At 42.3% G+C, this 25,464-nt stretch overlaps 1 protein-coding gene and 1 long non-coding RNA gene across 2 annotated transcripts in view; one reads left to right on the forward strand and one right to left on the reverse strand.

Moving 5' to 3' along the window:
* Positions 1–334: 334 nt before the first annotated feature.
* Positions 335–7,755, reverse strand: LOC103280622 (uncharacterized). The gene is made up of 4 exons (XR_507439.3): positions 7,640–7,755; positions 6,223–6,339; positions 2,939–3,101; positions 335–784 (listed from the first exon to the last, which is right to left on the reverse strand). It is a non-coding gene; the product is annotated as an uncharacterized LOC103280622 (long non-coding RNA).
* The window catches only part of p3h3 (prolyl 3-hydroxylase 3), a 33,890-nt gene continuing 15,845 nt past the window's right edge, over positions 7,420–25,464 (forward strand). Inside the window, exons 1-10 of the mRNA XM_003227115.4 lie at positions 7,420–8,002; positions 11,218–11,370; positions 13,400–13,589; positions 14,070–14,201; positions 14,312–14,445; positions 17,562–17,651; positions 18,501–18,553; positions 18,737–18,795; positions 24,103–24,227; positions 24,348–24,443. Coding sequence (XP_003227163.1) covers positions 7,553–8,002; positions 11,218–11,370; positions 13,400–13,589; positions 14,070–14,201; positions 14,312–14,445; positions 17,562–17,651; positions 18,501–18,553; positions 18,737–18,795; positions 24,103–24,227; positions 24,348–24,443 — 1,482 coding nt within the window. The 5' untranslated portion in view covers positions 7,420–7,552. The remainder of the gene's footprint in view (positions 8,003–11,217; positions 11,371–13,399; positions 13,590–14,069; positions 14,202–14,311; positions 14,446–17,561; positions 17,652–18,500; positions 18,554–18,736; positions 18,796–24,102; positions 24,228–24,347; positions 24,444–25,464) is intronic.

Raw genomic sequence — 25,464 nt, forward strand, 5'->3', positions numbered from 1 at the left:
GCGGTGGCGCAGTGGGAACCCTTGTGCTGGCAGGACTGCTGACCTGAAGGTTGGGTTGCTGAAGGTTGGCGTTTTGAATCCGTGAGATGGGATGAGCTCCCATCAGTCAGCTCTAGCTTGTGGGGACATGAGAGAAGCATTCTAGCAGGATGGTAACACATTTGAATGTTCCCTGGGCAACGTTTCTGTAGACGGCCAATTCTCTCACACCAGAAGCGACTAGCAGTATGTTCTCAAGTCGCTTCTGACACGATTAAAAAAAACGGCCAACTGAAAAAGAGAGGTGTTGGAGCTACATTTGCAGGAACTATAGAATACGTTAGATACTAACGGGTCAAAGATTGTTACATTTTATAAATATACAACATACTAACATTCCATAATGCTTCACAAATAAATATAGGCCACTATTTTGGAGGTGTAGCTAATACTCCAAAAGTCATGACCATAATTCAAAATGATCTTAACAGGTCAGAGATCTGGGCCAAAACTAACGAAATGAATTTTATCAAGGAGAAAAGTAAGATACTACACTAAGGCAGGTAAAAGTTAAATGCCCAGATACAGGATGGGTGACACCTGGCTCAACAATACATGCAGGGCCAACAGCAATCTCCACTTGCAGGTTACAGATGATAGAGAGATGGTATTTTAGTGCTAAGTTGGGGTCAAATGTCAACTGAAATCTCAGCAATCATTTCTATTGTGTCAGGCAGTCCATTTCCATCTTCATAGCTTCTGTTTCTTCCATTGAAATTCGCTCCAGTTATCCATTCTGAAGTGCCTGAAATGAAAATGATAGTTACTGCACAACAAGAATTTAAAATAATAGGCCTTGCTCACAGCTTTATGATTTCTAGAGTGTTAGATATGTTTCCTATTTCTCAATGTTCTTTTCTTATCTGAAGAAGCAAATCTTCTCTTCAAGTCCCCACCAAACCTTTCTTTAATGTATCTGACTGGATGTGAACCTTCCCGTGGGTCTTCTGCTGTATGTCTTCCTCATATAAGATTTCCCTGTTCATGAGTTCATGTTTATTTTTCTGGTACCCACATTGTTTGGTTGCCATTCCTCTTTGACAGCACAAAGGCAATATGGGAGGGAAGGCAAAAAGATAGATGAGCCTTAGGAGCCAGGAGAAGAAGTTAGCCAAGGAAGTGTGGCAAATGTTAAAAAGGAGGAACTGCATCAGGAAATATAGGAGAAATCCAGAGAAGAGACTGTTACAGGTATTTTTAAAAATCATCTAATGACTAATGTGCTAACATTTTTGGATAGTACAGAGAATGTCAGATGGAGAATGAAGAAGCTGCACATTATCGTTGCCAGGGAAGAAGGCGAAAGTCCTCGCCATTTCCAGAAGTAATTTATTTTGCATCATGAATAAGGGACTTCAAAGACATCGTCATTTAAAAGAAACATATTTTAAGATACGTATTGCTTGATCTGAATAGAAAACAAGTGCAAAGCAGACTGCAGAGTCATATTTACACTCATCCACTCATCTCTCCCTTGCACAGTGTTACGACAGCAACAGTGTTACCATTGCCATCCTTGGCTCTTTTCAGATCCTTGTAGGACTCCACAAACTTACAAAGGACAGAATGAAGAATTTGTCACAGACATAAAATATACCCTTAGACTCTGCTATTGACTTCACCAGATTGCAGAGAGAGGAGTATTCTCAAACATCTCGCTACTCTGTATGTCCTGATTACAATCACTTTCGTGCATTAAATACATTGAAGGGCCCACGAGGGGTTTTGCAAATTAAATCCCAACCTGGACATCGAGAATTTGAGTTACGTAAGAGATTGGTGTGGATGCATGCAGGTCTTATTAACATGGTGAAATAACAGCTCGATTAACAAGACAACCGCAGAGCATTCAGTCACTAGTCAATTTCGAGCTGATCTGGCCATTTGGACCAAGGACATTCATACTGTGCCCCACTACTCTCATTTTTTTGCCTGAAATGACTGTGTCCTCAGCCCAAACTTAATTGAGATAAGACAAGTCGTACACCGGTCAAAACACTTTAGAATAAACTAGAGCTTAGGCCCTTTTTTAATCCTTAATGTAACATTATCAGATTATTTGTGCGGGTAATGTGCAATTCTAATTGATTTTAAAGCTAGAGGGACCCATTAGTCTTCTATTGCCTGCCCTCTTACATAACCCAAATACACTCACTCATCCCTGTTCTAAAGCCAGAATTCTTGGGGGAACTGAATGTATGTATTTTATAAAGCTAAGAGCTGCGGAATCCATTATTTCTCCAGGGCAGTTATTTCCAAGTTAATTTCCCTCTCTGGAAAACTCTTCACTGCTCTCAGTATTTCTGAGAATTTTGCTGGCTCTTGGCAGAGATCATTAGGCATTTATTTACATGTAACAATACTCTACCCTTCTTTTATTTTACTGGACTTACAGCTCATCTTTATATAAATAATTTTTGTTGGAGAATGTGTATATTAGCAAGTGGAACCTGCGGCAGAATAATGTAACATGGGTCCCAGTTACTGGACAAAGCTTTTACGGTGCCACCAGACTGCCCGGCCATCTCATTCGGCGCAGCAAGGTGGCAGCTGATCTGTGATGCCATGTTCAATAAGCACTTTGCTAATTATTGTACTTTTACTCTTAGGGAGAGAACAGAATGATTTTCTGCCTCAGGTGCCAAAAATCACTTGGCTGACCCTGGGCACCTGTCAGGGGAGGCTGTGCGTCATTCTGTCTGAAAGGAAATGGCACTTGGACTGCCCATTTGCATTCAAGGGATTCCAGGGAGGAGGAACTAGAATCAGAAGTGTACTAAATTGTCCTTATATTGCTGTTGCTTTCACAGTACTCTGATTGTTACCAGCTTCAGTTAGCATGATTACTTATGACGATGGTTTCAATGTGACATAATTTTGTTGTTTTGCAAAAACATACCTGCAACTAGTCCAGATGAACAGCTGCCTCTCAATGTTGCACCCCATCTTAAAAACAGTACCAAGCTGTCTTCCTCCCACAATTGAATGAAGAGGCACGGACAGGCAGCATTAGGAACATTTGGGATTTTTTAAAGTCCACAACTCACCTAGTTTGGAGGCTGCTGTGTTTTAAAAAGGAAAACAAACACATGTTTTTACATGGTTTAAAAATGGAGATAAAATAAGTTAACTTTTATTTTTACATGGTGCATTATAATATATTTTATTACAATCACATCCATCTTTCTTTCAAGGTTCTGGAAGCAATGTATGCTTTTCCTGATTCCACCTCCTGTCAGTTGCAGACTGTGTCTAAAAATATTGTTCAGGAGACAAGAGGGAGCACTAAACATAAAAGCTATCGCTTATGTTTTATAGGAAACTAGCTTAGGTACCTGACAATGCCCAAGATACCCTGTTTCCCCTAAAATAAGACATCCCCAGAAAATAAGACCTAGTAGAGGTTTTGCTGAATTGCTAAATATAAGGCCTCCCCCAAAAGTAAGACCTAGCAAAGTTTGTGTTTGGAAGCATGCCCGTCAAACAACACCAGAGCATGCAGGATTGGTAAATGTATGTACCATAGATAGTTGTACATAGAAATAATGGTAGTAACAAGAACTTCTTGAAAGGATTCACAGTTTGTCTGGTTATGCTGGTTTGTGATGACAACTACTGTAAAGTATATGATAAATTTTCATTTTTTATTCAACAATAAATGTGAATTCTTCTTCATGGAAAAATAAGACATCCCCTGAAAATAAGAACTAGCACATTTTTGGGAGCAAAAATTAATATAAGACACTGTCTTATTTTCGGGGAAACAGGGTATATATTTTGTAATGCTATTTATTAGAAATAGTCATTGTTTGCTTTTAGATGTCATGAATGGTCCCATTTGAAATACACATGATTCTCTGGATGTGGGTGGATGACAACTCCCATCATCCTCTAGCAATCCCCATCAAACCTTGCCTGTATTTTAAGTTGTTTATGATGAATATGTGTGCCAAGTTTGGTCCAAATACAACATCAGCAGATTTCACAGGGTCTTCAGATGTGTATGGACTACAATTCCCATCATCCTCTGTCAAGCCCCCTGCCAGTTTTTTTAATTGGTCATGATGAGTCCAAGTTTGGTCCCAATCCTGGAAAATACATACATAGATACATATTTTGAGGGTTGCTGTGAGTTTTCTGGGCTGTACGGCCATGTTCCAGAAGCATTCTCTCCTGATGTTTCGCCCACATCTGTGGAAGGCATCCTCAGAGGTTGAGGAATCTGTTGGAAACTAAGCAAGTGAGGTTTATATATAATGAAGAGCAAATGAAGACGCTCAGTTGCAACACCCCTCTTTTTAAAGGCAACTCTTTTTACCTTCGAGGTAGCCCGGTTCCCAATGAGGCGCTGAGAGGGAGGAGATGAAAGATATAGCAGACTTTATTTTGCAAAATAGAGACCTGCAGGCAGCCTGAAAAAAAAGTGCCACCCCGAGACACAGCTTGGTTGGGGCTTTATAGGATTTCCAAGGTTATTTTAACACCTCCCAAAATCCTTTTTTCCCAAGCGCTCTTTCCTTTCCCCTTTCATCCTCCCATGGTACCTTTGATTAGATGCTTATCAAAACACTTCAGGAAAGCACATTTTCCCAACTACAGTCATTCAATATATCAATATACCATCTGGGCCTTTTCTCTTCCTTTGAGACATCTATTTTGGTGTAATTCATCAAACACTATTTTGTTTGAACTGTCTATATCTAAGACTTGATTTTGGGGTTATTGTCTTGTCCGCTGTCTTGTCTTGTTCGCCTGTGTGAGTTCCTTGTCTTGACATTCCAGACCTTCAATTGATTCCATTTTGCATATCTAAGGAAGTGATGGGGCTGCTTATTACTGGGATCTGTCTCCTTGCATGTGTTTCTTTGCTCTGTCATGTTTCATTGGTGCCCCTGGCATTCCTCCAGGCTCCCAGTGCCGGCAGGACTGATGACTTGAAGGTTGGGTTGCTGACCTGAAGGTTGCTGGTTCGAATCCAAGCCGGGGAGAGCACGGATGAGCTCCCTCTATCCGTTCCAGTTCCCCATGCAGGGACATGAGAAAAGCCTCCCACAAGGATGGTAAAAACATCAAAACATCCGGGTGTTCCCAGTGCAATGTCCTTGCAGATGACCAATTTTCTCACACCAGAAGCAACTTGCAGTTTCTCACGGCATTCCTGACACACACACAAAAATGTTTCATTGCCCTATCAGCCTGTGTTTTCACATGGCAGATTCTTCAGTCGATTCCTTCTAACACTAAAGACTAAGGCTATTTGTTTATCAAACGAACTCTCCACACTACTGTTATTTATTAATCAAACTAAATCATACCCTCGTTCCTTGTCCCCTTCAATATAACCTAGAACATAAAGGCAGAAAATCCCACAATATCTGCTTTGGTCTGGGTTATCTATTGCTGTGAGCCGCCCCGAGTCCCCTCGGGGAGATGGGGCGGGATATAAGAATAAATTTATTATTATTATTATTATTATTATTATTATTATTATTATTATTATTATCGGAGTCCACACAACCTTATATTCCAGTTCAAAGCAGAAAATATGGGATTTTATTCACCTGTGTAGAAGGGGACACAGATAATCTAGTTCAAAATGTTGTGGGCAATAGGAGAAATAATACCAGAAGAAATCCTTTTGTGAGGCTTAAAAAGGGGAACGGTTTATTTTAAAGCAAACCAGCTGGAACTGACTCTAGCGCGGATTACTCTAAAAGGCACTAGGGTGCGGACAAAGAGCTGTCCTTCTCTACAATGTTCCCTCACTACTTCGCGGTTCACTTTTTGCGGATTCGCTGTTTTGCGGTTTTTCAATAAACTCTAAAATACTATTATAAATCATAAAAATTACAATTTACAGTCTAAGGAAGGGAGGAAGGAGAAGCCAAAGGGAGAGAAAAGGAGCTCAAGTGGCAACGGGAGGAGGAGGAGGCGATTTATCAACACACAATTGGTTGATAAAGACTTAAAATAGTGTATAACTACTAAAAAAATGTATAAATATTAAAATAAATGTAGTATCCCTACTTCGTGGATTTTCACTTATTGCGGGTGGTCCTGGAACCTAACCCCAGCGATAAGTGAGGGAACACTGTATACATTTTCAAAATACAATCAAAGAGCATACTTCTACATACACATCATCAGTACGTCACTTTACGCGTCATAAAAAGCTCATTTTACCTTTTCTACATACATGGGGCACATATATGCATGTCTTGGCATTTTTCTATCTAGAACACTCTGAAAGCAGCTTGCAGGTTCAGCTATAGAGATCAATCAAGGGAGGCTTGCCTTGACCTGTCAAGAGGGAGGGAGAGAAAGACCCACTTCTTACTTTAAGTGCATGGCCCATACCAAGCCATTCCAGGACTCTGGAATGTATAGATTGTCATGGATTATAATGATAAATTGTGTGCCCACGATCCAGAGTCACCTGCAGAACAATAACATGCCACTCAGGTTTTCAGAAAAAAATAGGAACTTTAGTGATTCCAAGAGATTTAAAAAACCAGTAGTACCGGTATTTACAATGGTCCCTCTGATCACTTACAGAAGTCCACAGTCAAACAGTCCTTTCTCAGTCCACAAATCTGCTTCAGAGAAGAATACAGTCCTTGTTCTTTATCCTCTTTTCTCAGCAACAAACAGGCCTCAAAATAGCAAGGCCTCTATGAGTACACAGCTCCCCTCAACAGCAGTATTCAGTCAGCACTGAAAAAACTTGTCCAAACTGGTTCTGCAGCAGCAGAATAAAAACAGTATCAAAATCAATCCCCTGGTCTTTGCAGGCTCAGCCTTCATGCACTTCATTTTCCCGGTAACACACACAGCACAGTGCCTTTGCAAACCATGACATAGATAACAGCCCCCCCCCCCCCCCCCGGCCCAGGTCCCTGTCCTGCCAGTTTGTGCATCTCTAAGAATCTAACACATAGAGCAGTGACTCTCAACCTTTGGGACTCCAGGTGTTTTGGCCTAAAACTCCCAGAAATCCCAGCCAGTTTATCAGCAGTTAGGATTTCTGGGAGCTGAAGGCCAAAAACATCTGGGGACCAACAGGTTGAGAACCACTGACATAGAGAGTCTGATTTGTCTACATTTCACGGCTTCTAATGTGCATACAATATATATTTTCCAGTTCCCTATCAAAAGCAGATACTGTGGATTATCTCCATGGATATTCTGGGTTATATGGCTGTGTGGAATGTATCCTAACATCACAAAAGCCCAGGATTCTGCAAGAGGCAGCCACAGGGTGGAAAGGCGCACTCCCTGCCAGCCAGGCCTCCTCCAGCTGCGTGGGCCTCCAACTCCCAGAAGCCCTTGCCAGCTGGCTCGATGTCCAGGAATTCTGGGAGTTGGAGGCCCAAAGAGTTGGAGGCAGCCCGCTCTAGACCTACGACGTGTAGTGCGTCTGCTTCCCTCCTGCAGGGGCACTCCTCTCCCCCTTCCAAGGCGGCGTTTTTGCAGGCTTTCTTTCCTAGCATCCTCCCAGCTTTCTCTCCCGGCCATGCCTGCCTCCTCCGCTTGCTTCCCCTTCTTCCTCCTCCTGCTGCAACTGCTGCCTCTGCCTGAGGCGTGGGGTGCGGGTACTGACCCGCTCCGGCCCTTCGACCTGCTGTACGCGGACGGGGTGCGGGCCTACTTCTCGGGGGACTGGCCGCGAGCGGCGGAGCTGCTCCAGCGCTCCTTGCACAGCCACGCGCGGCTGCTGGGCGCGCGCCGGGGCTGCCAGCGGGGCTGCCAGGACGAGGCCCGCTTCGGGGCAGGGCGCGCGCCGCCCCCGGGGTCCTGGGAGACCGGCTTCTTCGAGCGCGTGCTGCTCCGGGCCGAGTGCCTGGAGGAATGCCTGGGGCGCCAACTGGGCGGGCAGCCCTCCCTCCACCGCGCCAGCCCCGAGATCCAGCGGGACTTCCAGCAGCGGGAGCCCTACAACTACCTCCAAGTGGCCTTCTTCAAGGTGAGGCCGCTGCCTCAGGCCCGCCCTCCTCCACCTGGTTGGGTACTTATTTATCCTGTCAGAAGCGAGCCCAGAGTACAAGTTGTAATGTATTTGAAAGCACACAGTAAAAAAAAACTTGGAATTATACTAAATGTCCTTTGACCAGAAGCTGGCTACTTGGAGTGCCTCTGGTGTTGCCATAAGGTCCTCTATTGTGCATGTGGCAGGGCTCAGACTGCATTGTAATAAGTGGTCTGTGGTTTGCTCTTCTCCTCACTCGCATGTTGTGGACTCCACTTTGTAGCCCCATTTCACAAGATTAGGCCTGCATGTCATGGTCGCAGAGTGCAGTCTGTTCAGCACCTTCCAAGTTGCCCAGTCTTCTGTGTGCCCAGGAGGGAGTCTCTCATCCAGCGTCATCCATTGATTGAAGTTTTAGCCTGCCACTTTTGGACTCTCGTTTGCTGAGGTGTTCCTGCAAGTATCTCTGTAGATCAGTGGATTTGTAGCCCCAGCCCCAGTCCTGCCCTTTAGTCCTAAAAGGCCTCTCAGGAGAAGTATAGAGGCTCAGCCCTGTCTCGGGCTCTTGGAAGGAGGCCCCGCCCCTTCCCTAGCTCCGCCCCCTGTGTCCCAACAAGCACCTCAGGAGAGGTATAGATTCTCAGCCCTGTCTTGGGCTCTTGGGAAGAAGCCACGCCCCTCCCCTGGCCCCACCCCTGTGTCCTAATAGGTGCCATCACCGTCCCCCTGGATCACTGCAGCGCCCACTAGGGGGCAGTAGCGCCCACGTTGGGAATCACTGCTGTAGATCTTAGAAAACTATTGATTTAAAATGTTGCCTTGCTGGCTGATATCCAAACAGAGGATAGGCCAGAGGTGTCACCATTTTAGTCCTTTCATTGCTGGCTGCTACTTCTCAGCAGATGTCAGGTGGTGCAATGCTGGCTAAACAGTATACAGTAGAGTCTCGCTTATCCAACATAAACGGGTTGGCAGAGCATTAGATAAGCAAAATGTTGGATAATAAAGAGGGATTAAGGAAAAACCTATTAAACATCAAATTAGGTTATGATTTTACAAATTAAGCACCAAAACATTTTTTTACAACAAGTCTGCCACTTGTTTGGGAACATGGCTGCACTTGTGCTGTTATTGGGCATGTTGGCCCACTGTGCATTGCTGCCTAGAGAAATAGCAGTGGATCTTGGCGGGAGGCAGACTGCATTGGATAATACAGAACGTTCGATGAGCAAAGGTTGGATAAGCGAATCTCTACTGTCATTTCTTCAGTGGTGTGGGACGTACACATCCTGTGATAATGTGGTATGTTGCTTTAAGAGCCACATCCACTGTTTTAACATGGTGAGATATATTCCACACTGGGCATGCGTATTCAGCAGCAGAGTAGCAAAGCGCAAGGGCAGATGTCTTCACTGTGTCAGGTTGTGATCCCCAGGTTGTGCCAGTCAGCTTTCGTACGACATTATTTCTAGTGCCCACTTTTTGCTTGATAATCACACAGTGCTTCTTGTCAGTCAGAGCACGGTCTAGAGTAACTCCTAGGTATTTTGTTGTACTGCAATGCTCCAATGGGATTCCTTCCCAGGTAATCCTCAGAGCTCGAGATGCTTGTCGATTCTTAAGGTGAAAAGCACATGCCTGTGTTTTAGATGGATTAGGAATCAGCTGTTTTTTCCCCTGTAATAAGCAGTAAGAGCACCTAAAGCTTCAGAGAGCTTCTGTTCAACCAATTCAAAGCTCCCTGCTTGGACGGTGATGGCACAATCATCAGCATAGATGAAACTCTCTGTCCCTTCTGGCAATGGCTGATCATTTGTGTAAATATCAAACATTGATGGAGCAAGCACGCTCCCCTGAGGCAGACCAGTCTTCTGTTTTCGCCATCTTCTTCTTTGGCCCTGGAATTCAACAAAAACCCCTGTTTTGTAGCAGATTTCCTGGTTAGGTACATCCTTTCCAATGCAGGCAGTCCCCCGACTCACAGTTAAGAAGGGAGCTGAAACAACAGGAAGGAAGAGAAATCTTCCCCCAGGAAGGGAAATTCACTTCTGAAAGAGTTATTCGCATTCATTTTTCAATGAATATTATTATTATTGTTTATGTTTATTTATATCCTACTTTTTCTGGCCATACGGAGACTCAAAGCGGCTCACAACAAAAAGCATTGCAATACAACCTCAAATATACAAGGGTGGGTCAAAAAGTTTTGCCTCCTGTATTATAAAAACGTTATGAATGAACATACTTAACAGCAGAAGTTGCTACAGATCATAGCCTGAACTATCCGCTATGCAAAACTACCACCCAACATAATAGTCACCATTCATTTGTACACATTTTTGCCACCGTTTAACCCAGGCATCAAAACCATTTTTGGAAAAATGAAGTGTTTTGCTTCTGCCCCTGTTCAGAAGATTTCACTGCACTTTCTGTGATAATTGGATTTTGAAAAATTTGGCGTGTTGTGGAAACAAGGATTAGCGATAAAGCTTCAGTGGATACACCTTTTCTCCATTATTATCATAATAACAACTCTTCCAGGATGAATTTCCCTTCCTAGGGGTAGATTTCTCTCACTTCATGTTGTCTCACCTCCGTTCTTAGCTATGAACTGTTTGCAAGTTGGATGTTTATACCTTGGGGACTGCTTGTATTATATTCGTATTGTACTGCTAAGGTTGGGTAGAGGTTTGCCTCAGGTGCCAAAACAACCAACTGGCTATAATGAAGCTGAAAAAACAGTTTTGACCCTGTTCAAGACTATATCTCATACTCCGTTATGCTGAGTAACTTGCATATTTGTTGGGTGGAGCAAATGGTCCCATCTACACTGTCATACCATACAGTTTGAAACTGCTTGTATGGCCAATGTAGACTCAGATCATGCAGTTAAGCTGCATTATATGAATCTACACTGACCATCAAACAGCATTATATTGCAGTCTAAATGGGGCCTACTTCTTATCTTGACATGCCAAAGTCACAAATCCGTTTTACATTAAATAAGATGACTGCTTGACTTTCACTTTAAATGTAACATCACCTATGAAATGCTTTTTAAAGCCCTGTAACATGTCAAAATGTACTGTGTAAAACCCGAGTCCAAGCGTGAGTATTTGGTGGTCTCTTTTCCTTGTTCCCCACCTCTTCAAACTAGGATGGTCCTCTTGCAATTGAGAGCTGCTTCTAAATATACTGTTTCATTCCTACAGCTTAAGAGATTGGATGAAGCAGTATCTTCAGCTCACACCTTCTTTGTGGCCAACCCACAACACTTGCAGATGCGTGAAGACATAGAGAAATACCATCGTATGGCTGGGGTGAAAGCAGAAAGTTTTCGGGACCTGGAGGCCTTACCACATTGGGTAAGAAAGATTTTAAAAGGCAGCTTTTGCACAAGCCAAGTTGCTTAAGGGGGAGTAAAGGAATTCTGCCGTGGGGGCTTATCCCAATCCAGAGCTTTCAACCTTATTTTTAAATCCACTACATTGGTGTTAAAAGAAAAGGTCATTTATGTTTAATTATTTCCACTCTTTAAAAAGTGATATATTACATTACTTGTTAACAGTTTCTAACTTACTAAATTACTCTGTGTGTGTGTGTGTGTGTGTGTGTGTGTGTGTGTGTAACTCTCAGGTTCCCAAATGCTCCAGAAATGACACGTTACTTTACTCCAAATATTAACACCACTCAAAGTAACTATGTCAGTGGTTCTCAACCTGTAGGTCCCCAGATGTTTTGGTCTTCCGCTCCCAGAAATCCTAACAACTGGTAAACTGGCTGGGATTTCTGGGAGTGCTAGGTCAAAACACCTGGGGACCCACAGGTTGAGAACCACTGAATCATGTGGACACTGGTTATTTTTACAGGGTATTTCCAAGCTCATTTCCTTTATCTTGTTTACATTGACTTTTGTTCTGAAGTACCAAAATGCAAACATGCAGAAAGAGATATAAAAATAAAGAATTAAAGGGAACAAAAACAAGTCAAGCAACAAGCGATTTTGGAGAGTCAAATGTTCCCAACCCCAGGTTATGATCATTTCCCCATGGACATTTTTCTGATTGTCCCCTTAAAGATGCTGTTTGCTATGCTAAAGAAAACTGCTTAGTACCACAAAGAAAAAGGTGCCTCCCCCATCTACACGTGTAATGTGGTTCCAATCCAAGAGGCAAACAGATCAAATACCAAGAGGCAAGAGGCACTGTAAAGCATTATATGCTTTGAGGAACAGCCAGAGAATTCTAGGTATATTTATTTTTGTGAAATCAACTTCTTACCTGGTTTTCAACTTCTAAGCTTCCTTTCAACAGAAGAGCAATACAACAGTCATGTTAAATTCAACATTAGTCCTACTTGGAATAGGTGCATGGAAATGAATTTAACTTATTAGCCACTATTTAAGTGTATTCCAGGAGCCCCCAATAATGCAACGGGTTAAACCGCTGAGCTGTTGAAGTTACTGACCGAAAGGTTAGTGGTTCGAATCCAGGAAGTGGGGTGAGCACCCACTGTTAGTCCCAACTTCTGCCAACCTAGCAGTTCAGAAACATGCAAATGTGAGTAGATCAATAGATACCGCTCCGGCGGGAAGGTAACGGCGTTCCATGCAGTCATGCTGGCCACATGACCTTGGAGGAGTCTACGGACAACGCCGGCTCTTCGGCTTAGAAATGGAAATGAGCACCAACCCCAGAGTCGGATATGACTAGACTTAATGTCAAGGGCAAACCTTTACCTTTAAAGTGTATTCATATTGATTTCCATTTGTCTAGGCCCAGCATAGGCAGACTGTGGCCCTCTAGGTGTTTTGTACTTCAGCTCCCACAATTCCTAACTGCCCCTATGCCTCCTCTAAACCTTCGTTGTTAACGTCCACTTTTCTGTTTGCATGGATTTCTCTTTTTTAAGGGTTCTGTCACCTCCATCCTGAACTTTTATGGGCCAGAGCCACATTTGCCACTTCATTGAGAGTCAAGCTTCATGTAATGTGGAATTTCTGCTATTGGATTGTGTCCTGATGCCTTTTTCCATGTCAGTGACTGGGTTGGAAGTGAGACAGACAATTGACTCAAAGCGGAAAATATCTTAACCTTTTGTACTTATATAATATTTGGAATCCATTTCTGTCATCGTCTCTTTGGGGGAAAGAAGACAAATATGGTACAGCTCTTTGTCTTCATTTCTTTAAAGTGGGTAACAGGTCCAGAGGGAACAGTGGCAAAATTGAAAGAACTAGACATGCCTACTGTCCAGGCTGTTTTCCAACCGTAATCATGCTCTGTGGCATCTTGCCTTGAGACGCTTCTGACTGCCCTTCGCTCCCTGTGTGACAGTGTCTTCCTGGGCTTTCCTGAGACATTAATGGCATGGCTTTGATCTGTGTCACTACAGGTGGCATATGAAGCTGGGGTGCACCATTACAGTCAGGATGACTACCAGCAGGCGGTGGTAAAGCTGGAGGAATCACTCAGAGAAGGACTGCAGGCACTGGAGGACTGCAGGGCTCTTTGTGAAGGACCTCAGAATGAAGAGGAGGAGAAAGAGGAGGAGGCTCAGCTTGGCCTTTATGAAGCAATTGCAGGTAGAAGCAAAAGTCTTAATCAGGCATGGGCAAATGTTGACCCTCCAGGTGTTTTGGACTTTAACTGCCACAATTCCTAACTGCCAGTATGCCATTTATTATGTTCCTATAAATTGAAAATCTGTGGTCAGATTCGGATGGTGAAACCGGAAATGTATAAATATTGATGGCATTTGCCTGCTGTGGAGAAGGCATTTCTTTGAAATAGGTGACTTCTAGCCATCTATGGAAATGAATCCGTTTTGCAGAAGCACATAGCTCACGCATGGGCAAACTTCGTCCCTCCAGGTGTTTTGGACTTCAACTCCCACAATTCTTAATAGCCTGCCGGCTGTTAGGAATTATGGGGTTCAAAGAGTAAAACATTTGGAGGGACAAAGTTTTCCCATGCCAGAGATAGATGTGCTGTAAGTGCAGCCTTGTGATCTTACATTTCTCTCCATCCTCACCCCTTGATCTTTCTTCCTTTCTGCCTTCCAGCCCATTACATCCAGGTCTTGAAGTGCAGGCAGGAGTGCATCCTCGGCATTGCCACCAAGCCAGGGAGGGTATCATCCACAGAAGACTTTGTTCCATCTCATTTTGATTTGCTGCAGTTTGCTTATGACAAAGGTAGGCAAGAACAGCTTTTGCTGAGAAGGAGCGTGGAGATGCATGCCTATGTGGAAGTGGAGTGACCGATGGGGCTGTCGTAGTGACCAAGTCAACCTTCCCTCTTTTAGTTGGGAATCACGCTGCTGCTGCGGAATGTGCAGCTACCTACTTGCTCTTCTTCCCGTCAGATGAAGGGATGCTCGGAAAGCTGAAACGGTTTCAAGCAGAGATTGGGGAAGAAGCAACCGTTACAGCCAGAAAGGTGCTATGCATTTTTAAATGACATCAGTTTTTTCTGTATCAGTGGTTCTTAAACTGTGTTCCTCCAGGTGTTTTGGACTTCAGTTCCCAGAAATCCCAGCCAGCTTACCAGTTGTTAGGAATTGTGGGAGCTGAAGTCCAAAACATCTGGATTTGAGAACCGCTGCTCTATGTCAACCAATATATCGTATTTCTTCAGTTAGAAGTTAGTTGTAAGATGCACCCTAATTTCAGACCCAACAACAACAAAAATGCATAAGATACACCTGCAATTCTAAGACATATCTCATTTTTAGAAGTGTTTATATTGGGGGGAGGGAGTATTTCTTAGAATTGAAGAAATACAGTAATATTTTTGCACATCCAGAGTGTTGTTACAATTTTCCTGATGTGCCCAGGTGTGCATACCTGTCAGCTAGCCATTTACTGAACCTCTTCTTGGTCTTGATCTGCAATAAGTTTCCACTACTTCAGATCCCCCCAAAATGCAAAACATGGGGCTGATAAGGAGCATTTCATTTTGAGCACAGGAATCAAACTGGACTCTATTTTAAACATACGGCATGTGTCTATCGTCTTTTTTAGTGCTGAAGGAGCTGTAAGAAGTATGTGGTCTGTGAAAGTTGTTAAGTCCTCCAGGGTTGCTATTCCGGACGGAAGTCCCCCAACATATTGAACAAAAATAACTACTTTCTAAAGTGAGGATGAGTTGTGTAAGGCCGTTCTCCAATATCCAGTATTTTGGGTGTTTTCTTAGGGCCACAGATCTCAAGAATTTTGCACCTTCTCTTCGAAGCCTATGCAATCCCAGTGTGCAGATTGGGACCAGCATGGCATGGGAGACCTTTAAACCTGCGCTTGACTGTTCTATTTTCAACCTTAGAATACTTGAAAAAAGATGGAATCTTTCAGGTTCTCTAGAGTTTGTTTTATTTTTTAACTTTTATTAAGGGATAAAACTTACTTGTATAGGAAGTCCCCAGGTTATGAAACAAGATAGGTTCTGCAGGCATGTTCTGAATTTGTATGTAAATCTGAACTGGTATATATTTTTTAAAGTTTTGGATAGCATATAGACAGGTTAACACCATTTGTGTTTGTGTGTGTGTTTTGCTGTCTACCAGTGTTCAAAAGATTTCTCCTCACTTTCTGTACCTGTGATCATTGGATTTTGAAAAGTGTGGCTTGTTGTGGAAACAAGAATTGGTGGTAATGCTTCAGTAGAGGTACCTTTCCCCCACGATAATTCTTTCAGGAGTTAGTTTCCCTTCCTGAGGGCTGATTTCTCTCACTTCCTGTTGTCTCACCCCCATTCTTAACCATACATCAGATGTAAGTCAGATGTGTGTATCCCAGGAACTTCTTGTATTTATTCAATTCTAAGACACACTCCCCCCCCCCCCCCCATATAATCATCTCTAAAATGAGGTCTGTTTTACAATCATGTACACTTTAATATATACTGTATTTTTCAATTCCAAGACAAACTTTTTTCCTATATGAACATTTCTAAAAATAGAGTGTGTCTTGGAATTGTGGGTACCGTATATACTTGAGTATGAGCTCAGTTTTTCAGCCCTTTTTTAGGACTTTTCAAACATTTCATGCTGGGGGGACACTTTTTAGACATGCATCATTTCGCTACACATTCAGTTCTAGTAAACCAAAGGTTTATTTATTTACTTTTATCCTGCTTTTCTCCCCCTAATGGGACTCAAAACAGTGTACATAAGACCATAACAGATACGTAATACATAATACAAAACCCCTCATTCCACAACCCAACATATAAACAATTAAACATACATTGTATAAACCCAAATTACAAAGATATAAATAAACATAAAAGACACGTATATCATTGTCAGTTTGAAAAACTCTATACCTCTGGCCACTGAGGCTATCTTAACATTAAAACATAAGCTGCACAATTCAGAGCACCATAACTCTGGTTATATAAGCCTTGAGGCCTTGAGGTTAAATCCCTTGAGAGATATGGAGATATACATACATTGTATTAGCAAAATGTATACAGAAACAACATATCTCATGAAAGCCTTTCATTTATATTTTTAAAAATAAATGATTTATTTATTGCTTATTTCACATTGACTCAGAGCTGTCTTGGTATAAGTTGTGTGACACACCTACACACTGTAGCTGACACACTAATGTGTCCTATCACACTGTTTGGAAAACTCTGCACTACGGGAATGTAAGTTGGTGTCCAGATTTACCAGAAAGTACCACTGTATTCGATTATTTCTTGGTCACCCTTTCTGCCAACCTAGCAGTTCAAAAATATGCAAATGTGAGTAGATCAATAGGTACCGCTCAGGCGGGAAGGTAACAGCGCTCCATGCAGTCATGCTGGCCACATGACCTTGGAGGTGTCTATGGACAATGCCGGCTCTTCGGCTTAGAAATGGAGATGAGCACCAACCCCCAGAGTCAGGCATGACTAGACTTAATGTCAGGGGAAAACCTTACTTTACCTTTTTCACCCTGTACAATCCCCAAAATTGTCAGTAATAAGTGACATTCATGGTATTTCTAGAAGAGAGGGAGAGAATGGCATCAGGGATAGAATTACCTATTGTCTTAATTGTATGCTTTGCACTAGATAGAGGAGGGTAAAGTAAAGCAGTCGATACTCATTTCCATTTAAAATAACTTTCTACCACTGCTCAATTTTTCCTGAAGGTGTTAGATGTTAATAGCTTCCTTCCATAGGCGAGGGCCGAGTTGATTCATTGAGGCTGCAGGAGATGGAGCTAGAGATAAAGCTCTCTTCATGCGCACCACTATCCTGTAGTCTGTTCATTAACGCATCCCTCTCCCGTTATCTCTCCTCCCTCTTGTTTTCTCCTTTCCGTTCCTTCCTTTCCTCTCTTTCCTATCCCATCTTCTCTCAGAATGTTTAAAAATAAGCAATAAACAAGCCTGAACCATGTATTTAATTAACAAATAACTTGACCTTAAGCTACTGACAGTTGCCCACTTTAAGGCTAGCTGATCGTATTTATTGGCAGGGTCTTTTTAGTTAAGCAGGCTAAACTGGAACAACTTTGCAATATGGGTTTTGGTGTTAATTTAATAGCTTTGTTTCATCCACAGGCCATTCGCCTTTATGTGCAGCGATCTCTTCTGGAGAAGAAATTGATTTACTATGCAGTGGAGCACCTTGGCGAGAGTTTTAATGACCCTGTAAGTAGCCATAATCTTCTCCGGAGATGAGTTCTCTGTGACCTCATTGCATCACAGTGATTTATTCATTTTATTCCTCAAGGAAACTCGCTTTGACAAAGCATTTTCTGCATGACCTCTTTTTCCCCCTCCTATTCTGGTGCCTGAAATAAGTGAAATGGGAAGGACTTCTGTCTTGAAGATATTTCAAGCTTTTTCAAACTACTCTCTATTTTGAGGTGTCAGAAATTTACAAGCTATAATATGGTGATATAATAGAGTGGAACCAGAAAACAACACAGCAGTAAAAACAGACCTGAGGCATAAACACAGCAAAGCAAACTAAATAAAAGTCAGGGAAGGCAATGTTATTTTAACCCGTGTTAATATGAGCACGGTGGTGTAGCGGGTTAAACTGCTGTGCTGCTCAATTTTCTGACCGAAAGGTTGGCAGTTCAAATCTGGGGAGCGGGGTGAGCTCCCACTGTTAGCCCCAGCTTCTGCCAACCTAGCAGTTCAAAAAATGCAATTGTGAGTAGATCAATAGGTACCACTCCGGCAGGAAGGTAATGGCACTCCATACAGTCATGCCAGCCTCATGACCTTGGAGACGGACAACGCCGGCTGTTCGGCTTAGAAATGCAAATGAGCATGGAGATGAGCACTAACCCCCAGAGTTGGACATAACTAGACTTAATGTCAGGGGAAAACCTTTACCTTTTAACATGAACCCTGAAGTGTGAGGGCTAACTGAGGCTTAGGCCCCTTCTACACTGCCATATAATCCAGTTCAAAGCAGATAATCTGGATTTTATATAATAATGTAGATGGGGTCGTGGAACCAGGTCTCTGATTTTATTTTATTTTTAGGAATCGTGGACTCCTGAGGAAATTATCCCTGAAAGCATAAAGGAAAAATACAAGTAAGGCCCACAGCAGCAGTTTATTACACAGTTGGTATGTAATCATGGCTTGAAGAATAGCAGTGATTCAGAATCTGTGTTGGGAGTGGGCAAACTCACAATTAAATAGAAGCCAAGAATGGAACATGTGGCTTTCATTTATTGTTGAGCTTCTTTTGCTCTGTTTGTTTTTTTAATCGGTAGGGAAGATCAAGAGAAGCAACATGTGAAGACTCCAGATATGGGACACCAGGGTCAGAGGGGTGAGTAGCCAAAAAAAAAAAGCTCATGGTAATAGGCTTAGGAGAATGGTGGGAATTTCACCATTTCACTTTCCTGTCTCACTTGGCAAGGTGGATCCAAAATTTCTTCAAAAGCTGGCTAAAGAGCTGATTTAATCTCTGAGGTGAGGGCAGAAGGTCAGAGTGATTTTGGGGGAAGTCATCTTCTACTCCTAGACTTATATAGGGGCTTTTGTTTGTTTTAGCTGTGTGCTCTTCCTGAGCACACACACTAAAGAGACAGGGCTTAGAGGCAGAACTAGCACTAGCTCTATATAACATCTTCATGGTGAGTCTGTGATCTGTAGTGGTATGTGTTGAGGGTTGTAGAAATAAATAAATAGAAGCTTTACCACAGTTTCTGAATCAAGATAAACCCTGCAGTATAATAAAATGTCACTAAGGCTTGTGTAAAAGTAACAGAATCTTTACTTCAGTTCAAAAGTTCAAACAGGGCAACAATATATATAGCAGTCTTTTTTAATTCACACAGAGAACATAGGGAATAAACAGTCTCTTTGAACAGTCTTTAAATATGCCTCAAATTGCCTTATAAATAATCAGGCTTCGGAGGGTATGGCAGCCATTTACTTCCTGACAGTTTCCAGTCAGCTGCTCTCCTCCCTTTCCGAGATGAAAGAGGCAGTTAAAACTGTTTGACTCAGCACCAAGCTAGAGACAGCAGCCAATCAGAATCCTGGCTCCTGACTGGCTCAGCCAGTCAGCTGTTGCCACATGCCCTTTCCAGTCAACTCACCACATCATGGTGCTTCTTTTACAAATCTTCACAGTATGCGCCTTGTGTTGTGAGCAATCATATTAGTAAGAGTTCAACAAGAGCTCCACTAACAGTCAAGAACAGGCATTGGCAAACTCCGGCCCTCCAGGTGTTTTGGACTTCAACTCCCACAATTCCTATCAGCCGGTAGGCTGGTATGAATTGTGGGAGTTGGAGTCCAAAACACCTGGAGGGCCAGAGTTTGCTCATGCCTGGTCAAGACCCACAGGCATTTTACACTAGTGCTTAGTGGGGAAGTTTTGACATTAAAACCTTAAAATTATTGAATATGGATGTTGAGAAGGCACTGTCATCACCTGCAACAGCTGTGGTATGTTTGTGTTCTTGTTGGAGGATGTGGGCAACTACACCTGCAACAAGTGCAAGTTGGTGGCTTTTTTGGAAAAGAAGATCCAGCAGCTTAAGCATAATAGGGAGCATGAAGCTCTCTGGAAGCTCCCTTATCTAGACAACCATAACTGGATCCTTTTCAATATCGGCTGCTAACTTTTGAATTGACAGAATGGAGCAGAATGTGCTGGATGTGCTTGAGGAGGAAGCCAGTTTCCAAATAGGTAGACATTTGGGGGAATGGGAAACACAAAAGGACCAGTGATCTTTCTGTGAGTATGGTGCTACAGAATTGATAAGGAACAGAAGCATCAAATTGTTGCCAATTGTGAGGCCACCCTGAGTCCTCTTCGGGATGAGAAGGGCAGGATACAAGTATGGGAAATAAATAAATAAGAGCAACAGTATCAGTCCTCAGAGAATGTGTAAATGATCTTGGAAGATTTGGCCCCTGCCAATCCCCAAAGGAGACATGAGGTGTTAGGGGAATTGCTGCAGAGGACAACAGGTCTGGTTTGTGAACCTGACAGGATGGCTTGAGAGTTGTGCTGTCTCCTTGGAGCAAAAGTCTATGATGTAACATAGAGCAGTGGTTCTCAATGTTTGGTCCTCCAGGTCTTTTAGACTTCAGCTCCCACAATTCCTAACAGCTGGAAAGCTGGGAATTGAAGTCCAAAACACCAAAAGGACCAAAGGTTGGGAACTGCTAACATAGAGGTTGACCAAACTAAATGTGTCCACTGAGCCCTTCCTTTTGATCTATGTGGAAACCATGGCACTTCAAAGCATAGCCTTCAGGATATCACAAGAGACTATGAGGCTCTGGGTAGGAAACTGAAGGACTTAGATGCACCCTGGACCTTCCACAGATACATAAACGTCACTTACTTAGTTTTCAACAAACCTCACAACCTCTGAGGATGCCTGTCATAGATGTGGACGAAACATCAGGAGAGAATGCTTCTGGAACATGGCCATACAGCCAGGAAAGGTCACAACAACCTAAGGTACATTCTATCAAATTAGTTGGGATTGAGATACATTGTTTCATGAAGGACATTTTGAAATATAGTAGAACCCTTCTTGTTGAGATTGTTGGATGATCAGAGTGAGAAACAATATGAAAGAATTCTGCAATGTGTGATTACCACTTTCAGAAGACAAAACAGAAATGAAAATACATAGCTATTCTGTCGCAAGAGGGTTGGCTGTTGAAAATGTATGTTTTGGGAGAAATTGATAAACTGATGCATTTGATCAAAGCAAATTTACTAATTAAGTTCAAGCATGACTGGCAACTATTAATTTCATACTATTAAAGTCATTGCGGGAAGTTGTCAGTACAGTATTTGGATTTGAAGATTAGTAGATGTTAAATACAAGTAAAAATAGATCTTTGTTATGCCAAAGTTTGAGGAAGTTGGAGAAAAGTTTAATTATTATCATCAACATTAGAAAGAACTTCCTAACAGTAAGAGCTGTTCAGCAGTGGAACTCTCTGTCCCGGAGTGTGGTTGGGGCTCCTTTGGAGGCTTTTATAGAGGCTGGATGGGTTGCTGTGAGTCTTTTGGGCTCTATGGCCATGTTCCAGAAGCTTTCTCTCCTAACGTTTCACCCACATCTATAGCAGGCATCCTCAGAGGTTGTGAGGTATGGCTGGATGGCCATCTGTCGGGGATGCTTTGAATGCAATTTTCCTGCTTCTTGGCCAGGGGTTGGACTGAATGGCCCATGAGGTCTCATCCAATTCTATGATTCTTACTGGCTAGTTGTAAACTCTTTTAGTTTGTAGTTCAATATAATTTTGTAGTTGTGCTTTCATTATGTAATATGTGTGTTTCTCCTTATGTGTAGCTTTATACAATGTACATTTTTATTCCTTGTTTAATAAAGATATGTTTAATGAGTGGAATGCAGGCTATCCCACTTCCATCTCAAGCTTGGTTGGTGGGAACGAGAGAGCAGGTCTTCCTTCTCAGTGGCTGTCCTTCAACTATGGAACTCCCTGCCCCGGGAAGCCACAATGGCTCCCTCCTTGCTGTCCTTTATTTAGATAGGCTTTTAAAGATGAAGGTTTTAAAGATCAGTTCAAGGAGTTCTGTGGTTTTTAACTTTTAATTTGTCTTCATGGTTTTTAACTGGGATTTTTTTTAAATACTGTTTACATTTAATCCTGTTTTAATGCTCACATATTTGTATATTTTAAATTATTATGCTGGTGCTTTTATATTAGGCCGCTTTGAATCCCCTTTGGGGAAACAAAGTGGGATGTAAATAAATATGATGATGATGATGATTATAATTATGATAATATAGCAGCTAAAAAGCCAGTATGCATGGTGTCTAGATTAAAGGAAGTATGTCTATTCTACTTTGGTCAGAACATCACCTGGAATAATGTGTCTCAATTCTGAGCAACACAATTCCAAGAGGGATATTGACAAAATGGAACATGTCCAGAGAAAGTTGACCAAAATAGCCACAGGCCTGGAAGCCAAACCCTATGAGGAATGGCATAGGGAACTGCATATGTTTAATGTGTTGCTGAAGGCTTTCATGGCTGGAATCACTGGGTTGCTGTGAGTTTTCCGGGCTGTGTGTCCATGTTCCAGAAGCATTCTCTCGTGATGTTTCACCCACATCTATGGCAGGCATCTTCAGAGGTTATGAAGCCTGTTGGAAACTAAGCAATTGTCTTCTTGACACAAGTGTAAATGTTGCAATTGGCCACTTGATTAGCATTTAATAGCCTTGCAGCTTCAAAGCCTGGCTGCTTCCTGCCTTGAATCCTTTGTTGGGGGTGTTACCTGGCCGTGATTGTTTCATGCCTGGAATTCCCTGTTTTCTGAGTGTTCTTCTTTATTTACTGTCCTGATTTTAGAGTTTTTTAAATACTGGTAGCCAGAGTTTATTCATTGTCAGATATATAAACCCCACTTGCCTAGTTTCCAACAGACTTCACAACCTCTGTGGATGCCTGCCATAGATGAAACGTCAGGAGAGAATGCTTCTGGAACATGGCCATACAGCCCAGAAAACCCACAGCAACCTACTGGATATGTTTAGATAGCAGAATATAGGGTTAAAGAGGGGATATGATAGCCATGTTGAAATATATTATTGTGTATTTATTTTATGCATTTTTAGGCATCTTGTGCCATATGTAAGCCACCCCGAGTCCCTTTGGGGAGATGGAAGCGGGGGTAGAAAAATAAAATAGTTGTTATTATTATTATTATTATTATTATTATCTATTGTATGACACAGCAGACAAGATAGATATGCTGGATTTCGTATCACAAAATCACAAGTCGAACACTTCCCAAGTGTCTAGGACTGTGTGATGTATTTTCAGATGATGCACGCAGATCCCAGTAGGGTGGCCTTTTGCAGTTGGCAGATCGTAATTTTGTCAATGTCTATTGTTTCCAAATGCCGGCTGAGATCATTATTATTATTATTATTATTATTATTATTTGAAAAGGTTCCTATGTTGAGGAGAAATAAGCCCTTTCCTGGTGCTCCAGAGACTAGGACATATATTATTTAGGATTTGGCAGTAATTCAAACTGAAGTCCTTTTTTTAAGGGACCCAGTAGTTCTGAACAAATAGTTGAATCAGATGGGCTCAGAGGCTGTTTCTACACAGTGAAGTTGCAGATATCAAGCGGGAAATAAAAGTGACGGATAATTAGATGATTCTCGGCTATTTTTGGCAAGCCTCACTGGGGGCCCTCCCATGTGCCTGCGGATTCAGCTGCTCCCTTGTGGCGGCAGTGTTTGTTTGTATTTGCTTGTGCGCTGTATTCATGCAAAGACGGACTTTCCTTCCCAAGAGCCTGCCACCCAGCAGAGCATGTTTGATGGTGGATTACATGATGTCTCTTGGGAATCCCAAGATCTGTGCTGCTCAAAATTTTACTTTTTTATTGTTTACAGATAGGTTCACATAGTCGGTTTTTGCCGGTTTCTTAGAAGCAGGCAAAAGCAATTAAAAACAGAAGAAAGTATTAACATAATACACACAAAATGTCATCTCTATCACAGGCATGGGCAAACTTGGGCCCTCAATTGTAACAATTCTGCGACCACCTTTATTGCAACCAAACTTTTGTGTGTGAACGATTTCAGCATCACTTTGCTGTATTTGTTTTTCCCAGAGCCACTTCCCTTTGAGGGCATCACCATTACCATGGATTCCCAGCAACTCAATGGTTCTCAGAGGGTCGTCTTGGACAGGGTCCTGACTGAATCTGAATGCAAAGACATCCTCCGTTTGGCTGAGGTGAGGACAAGGGACAAGACAGCACATACGCAGCACCCCCAGCTCTAACAGACACAACTGACCAAAGGAAAGGGAAACAAGAGCCTTATGGGTCCCCTAATTTGTTCCCTCTTGTTTCAGGCAGCTGGAGGAACAGGAGATGGATATCGTGGTAGGCGTTCCCCTCACACCCCGCATGAGAGATTTGAAGGCTTAACAGTATTAAAGGCTTTGAAGGTAAGTGTTTGATGGTTCTAGTGTGGTCCTAGTCCTCAAGGTGGAGGGCTTTTCATTGGAACTTCCCAGCGATAATAGAAAGCCCTGAACTAAACCCAAACTCATTTGCAGATTAAAAAGGAATTAAATTGAAAATGGATATACTGTATGTTAAAAAGCAATGCCAGTTATGGTGTGTATGTAGACATGTTTAGATGCAGGCATGCAAACATGATTCTCCCCTAACCCACTCGTGAGGGCAGGAAGATGCTCCAAAATGCCCCTTGAAGATATTTTTCTGTGGGTTGTAGTGAGTTTTCCAGCTGTATGGCCATGTTCCAGAAGCATTCTCTCCTGACGTTTTGCCCACATCTATGGCAGGCATCTTCAGAGATTGTGAGGTCTGTTGGAAATAGGTAAACTATATATATTTGTATATTTTAAATGGCTGTGCTGATGCTTTTATGTTAAGCCATTTTAAGTCCTCTTCGGAGGAGATAAGGCAGGGTAGAAATAATAATAATAATAATAATAATAACAACAACAACAACAACAACAACCAGGTGACAGTCGCATTGATGAAAAACAAAAGGAAAAACTCAGCCGCTATCAGGACCTCAAGACTGAACTTCAAAGACTCTGGCAGAAACCAGTACAGGTGGTCCTGGTAGTGATCGGCACACTGGGTGTCGTCCCAAAAGATCTCAGCCGGCATTTGGAAACAATAGACATTGACAAAATCACGATCTGCCAGCTGCAAAAGGCCACCCTGCTGGGATCTGCACGCATCATCCGAAAATACATCACACAGTCCTAGACACTTGGGAAGTGTTCAACTTGTGATTTTGTGATACGAAATCCAGCATATCTATCTTGTTTGCTGTGTCATACAATAAAATAATAATAATATACAAAATCCAGCATATCTATCTTGTTTGCTGTGTCATACAATGTCGTGTCAATAATAATAATAATTATACCTGATAGACCGACTTCTTCTTAATCTGATTTGACAATAATTGAGATATGCAGTAAAGTGATC

This window comes from Anolis carolinensis, chromosome 2, assembly GCF_035594765.1.
Source record: "Anolis carolinensis isolate JA03-04 chromosome 2, rAnoCar3.1.pri, whole genome shotgun sequence".
NCBI classification, from domain to species: Eukaryota; Metazoa; Chordata; class Lepidosauria; order Squamata; family Dactyloidae; genus Anolis; species Anolis carolinensis.